The sequence below is a fragment of the Caenorhabditis briggsae genome (assembly GCF_000004555.2).
Source record: "Caenorhabditis briggsae AF16 supercontig from assembly CB4, cb25.NA_259, whole genome shotgun sequence".
Lineage (NCBI taxonomy): Eukaryota > Metazoa > Nematoda > Chromadorea > Rhabditida > Rhabditidae > Caenorhabditis > Caenorhabditis briggsae.
In genome coordinates, this window is record NW_025543333.1 from 1 (window position 1) to 4459 (window position 4459).

Consider the following 4459-nt stretch of genomic DNA (forward strand, 5'->3'; position numbering starts at 1 on the left):
GACAGGGCGTGTGGGGATGTGACATCAAGAGATGTAAATCAAATGAGATTTGTGAGGAGACAGAATTGCCGTGTTTGAAGGCTCCATGGTAAAGATTTTCAAAGTTTATTTTAGACAATAATAAATTCCAGCCCTATCCGGTTAGCTTGTGTCAAAATTATCCATATCAATGGAACGAGTGGTTCAACAAATTCCACGTCAACTACAAATCCATTAAGTGTGTGTCCAATGAATCAGACGATGAGCGATTGTTTGAACAAGTGCAGTGAGGAAAAGTGTCCAGGGATTGGAATTGTGAGTTAATTAGGGGTAATTACGACAAAAAGGTCAACTATGTGCAATCACACTCAAAATTAAATTCTACACACTTTCATGGTTTATCAAATTACCTAGCTACTGTAGGTTCTGAGCTTTGTGCTTTTCAAGTTGGCGCGTCTCCCTCATCCCTCAAGCTCCGGGCGGAGGACAGCGACAACTTTAAAGGCGCATATCTCAGAAACTACGGTACATAAAGTAATGTGAATTACATAAATATTCGAAATTGAATTATTCAATGATTTTAGCGGCCACAACCGGTCTTAATGACCCTTTTTGAAGGCTTGATACTTTGCTTCTAACGATCTTAACGTCCCCCTCAGCACTAATAGTCCAAACGGTCCAAAAAATTCTAGCTGCAACGAAAAAACATTTCTACATCTTAACGACACTACCCTAAAATATCCAAAAAGAACTAAACGGCTTAATGCTCCTACGAAAAGCAAACCTAACCCATTGCAGAGCATGATGTGCACCAAACACTGTGGTCAAGGATGCGCGTGCGCTGCCGGGTTCGTTAGATCCAGCAATGGAGAGTGCTATAAATCAAAAGACTGTCCACTGGAGCAAGTTTGCGGAGACAATGAAGAGTACCGATGTGAGAATTGCGCTGCAACATGCAAAAATCCCGAACCAAACTGTCCAGAACTACATAACAAGAAGTGCAATAAGAAGTGCATTTGTGCAGCCGGATTTGTGAAAAAGAATGGGAAGTGTGTTACACTAGCCAGTTGTCCGGATCATGATCATAATAGTGAGTGGGCTTTTGAGTAATTCGACACAAAAGCAGTGTTCTGATCTTCAGATATTACCTGCTTGGGGACCGAAGAATACACCGATTGCCTTCCAAAATGCCGTCAACTTTGCTCAGGATCCACCCAATGCAATAAAAACAGTCACACAGATATGTGTACCCCTGGCTGTGTCTGTAGACCAAGTTACAAATTGGACAGCAACGGAACATGTGTTCACAATAAACATTGTTTTAAGAGTGAGTTATAAACTCGAATTAAGGAGGCTCCCTCCCTCTAAACGTCGAAGTTTTTCAGCCACTGACTGTCCTGTGAACGAGGAATGGTCCAAATGTATCTCACTTGACAATGTGTGCGGAATGGCTACTATTCAGAAGGTCCCACTACGCAATCAATGTTTTTCCGGATGTGTTTGTGCAGCTGGATTCGCCAGAAATAGTAATGGAACTTGTGTTGAACAAGACAAATGCTGATTTGTTCCATTTTTTGGTTTCTATCGAAGAGAGATGAATTGTTGTGTTTTAAAGTTTTTTGGGGTTTTTTGAGAATCGGGAAAAGAATATGGAATTATTGTAAATTAGAAAAATTGAAAACTTCAAGTTTCAATTAGAAAATTACCAAAAATTGACCATTGAATTAATGTGAAATGGACTATAGCAAAATAGCAAGAAAAAACTATTCCAAGTTGAATCAATATCTCCATCCAGTAATCATTATCTTTATCCATAAAAATTTCCATTTTTTTCATCAAAGTTTGTCATCGTTTGGACCGTACTGGGTGGGTAGGATCGAATTTGGAATTTTCATAACTCAAAAGTGTCCTATCTCTCAATATCTTCCTAATCAGAGATGAGCGGAAGAGATTTAGGGAAATTTAAGGAAGACGGTTTATCTTCGAAATGAAAAATGCTACCAAAAAGCTGTCAACAGACAAAATGTAGATCTCAATGAGAGCTATCGATTAGCATAAAATTTTTTTTTGAAATTTCGTTGGATTATTTAAATAGAGTCTTTCTTCCGTCTTCTGTGTGCCAGACGGAAGACGGAATACGGAACAAACGCCATATCTCAACTCCCCATCATTATTATGAGATAACTTTTATACCAATAAATAATTTTAATTGATAATTTATTGATCAGAAGAAAATATGGCACAAAAGTTATAACGGGAGTTCTAGATAAAATCCCTAACGAGATGAACCTAGAGAATGGGGAAGAAATTGGTATACATGTAAGGTTGACAAGGTATTTAAAAAAAAAGGGGAAAAGGTGAGCTAAAACCGGGTGATGGAAGATTGGATTAAGGTAGAAAATTGATCGGGAGTTAAAAATTGGGGAGTATTCCTTACAATTGCATTCCAAATAGGGGCGGTGGTGAAGAAGAAGAAGTCATCGGTACATTTATCTGAGAGAATAGGTCTCCTAGGACAGTCGGGAATTCTTAAGAAAGAGGATAATTCTGGCATATAAGAGGCGTCACTAATCATTTTGTAAAGAAGAACAAGTTTAGATTTAAGTATACGATGTCTGATAGAGAAGAGGTCAAGAGAGGGGAGTACGTACAGTACTGGTCAAAAAGGTATTCGCAAATAGTTTTTCGAGCATAACTTTTCTGAAACTTCCCGGATCAATCTGATATTTTAAGACAAAGTTAAAAACGGTAAAAGAAACTGATTCAACAACAAGAATAGTCAAAATTTCAAAAAATTGAAAAAAAATCGAAAAATTCATGAAAATTGCAAAAAACCGGTAAATGGAACTTTGACTTCTGAGATCTAGGATAGACCGGTAAACGAAAAATAACAATAGAAAATGAATAAAATAGCTTTAGTACTTCGTTGGGAAGCCTTTGGCGTCGATTACCGCCTGACATCTTCTTGGCATCGAGTCGAGAAGGGTGTCGATGACAGACATCGGGATGGCCTGCCAGACATCTTGGAGTTGGTCGAACTTCTGGTTGGCATTCGAGGCACGGACCCCTCTAAGCTATCTCTCGACATGCTCCCAGAGGTGTTCGATCGGATTCAAGTCCGGAGATTGACTTGGCCAGTCCAGAAGATCCACGTGGCGGCGTCGGAACCACTCCTTGATGTGCTTCGAGGTGTGCTTCGGGTCGTTATCCTGTTGGAAAACGAACGCCCGGCCCACAGTAGACCGTGCCCAGGGTCTCATTGTGTTCTCCAAGATGTCTTCATACACAAAGCGATCCATGATGCCCGTAATTCTTCTCAGCGGGCCGATTGAAGTCCCAGAGAAGCAGCCCCAGACCATCACCGATCCACCTNCATGCTTGACGGTTTGGAGCTGGTAGCTGGGATCGAACCGACATCCAACCGGACGGCGAATCCACTTGATACCGTCAGTACCGAACAGATTGAACTTGGATTCGTCGCTGAACACGTGATTAGCCCAATCCTGACGTCCCCAGTGGAGATGAGCTCTGGCCCATGCTACGCGGGCGATTCTGTTCTTCTTGCTGATCGATGGTTTCTTAGCTGGCCGTCGTCCATGGAGTCCAGCATCTTGAAGACGTCTTCTGACGGTTCTCAGGGATGGTGTGACTTCATTTGGAGTCTTCACGACCATCTGAATGTCCGTAGAACTCCTCTGGGGATCCTCTCTTGAAGCTCGGACGATGTTCCGATCCATGTTCTTCGACGTGATACGCGGTCTTCCAGGCGATTTTCGCTCCACCAAGGCTCCCTAAACATTTTTTCCATAACTATACTATTTTTGAATATTACCTCATCCCGAAACTGCTTCAAGATCTTCTCGATGGCACGTTTAGTAACATTGAACTGCTGCACCAAGAGGTCCTTGGAACATCCACTTCTGAAGCCGATGACGATGGCTTTACGGATGTCCTGAGAGATGTTTTTTTTTTCCGAGGGGTCTGGCCATGTCTGTTAACAGTTTTAAATACATAGGAGCCAAAACCAACATTCTTAGAAACCATAATATTCAAAAATATAAAAATATGAAAAAAGTGAAAAAACGAAAAAATTGAAAAAAACAAAAAATTTCTGAAAATGATGCAATTTTCTTGTACGCAATTTGTCGTCACCGTGTACGACATGCACAGTAAAATTTTCAGATCGATCCCTTAAGTTTCAGCAAAGTTACTCTCCAAAAACCGTTTGCGAATACCTTTTTGGCCAGTACTGTAGGTAAATAACTCTCATTGAGATCTAGATTTTGTCCGTTCACAACTTTTTGGTAGCATTTTTCATTTTGAAAATAAACCGTCTTCCGTAAATTTCCGTAAATCTCTTCCGCTCATCTCTGTTCCTAATATATAAAACGCTAGAGGCGTCTGTCTGTCCTCTTGAGGATCTGTGGACTCTTGAAAAGATCTTTAAAAAATAGATTTACGTGACCCTTTAAGAAAAAGT

At 40.6% G+C, this 4459-nt stretch overlaps 1 protein-coding gene across 1 annotated transcript; it reads left to right on the top strand.

The window, feature by feature from the left end:
• Nucleotides 1-132: 132 nt before the first annotated feature.
• Nucleotides 133-1540, top strand: CBG24902 (the record flags this gene model as incomplete). The annotated part of the gene is made up of 4 exons (XM_002648534.1): nt 133-294; nt 778-1069; nt 1121-1306; nt 1365-1540. Coding segments are annotated over 4 exons (816 nt in total), but the record flags the coding sequence as incomplete, so codon positions are not given.
• Nucleotides 1541-4459: the final 2919 nt, after the last annotated feature.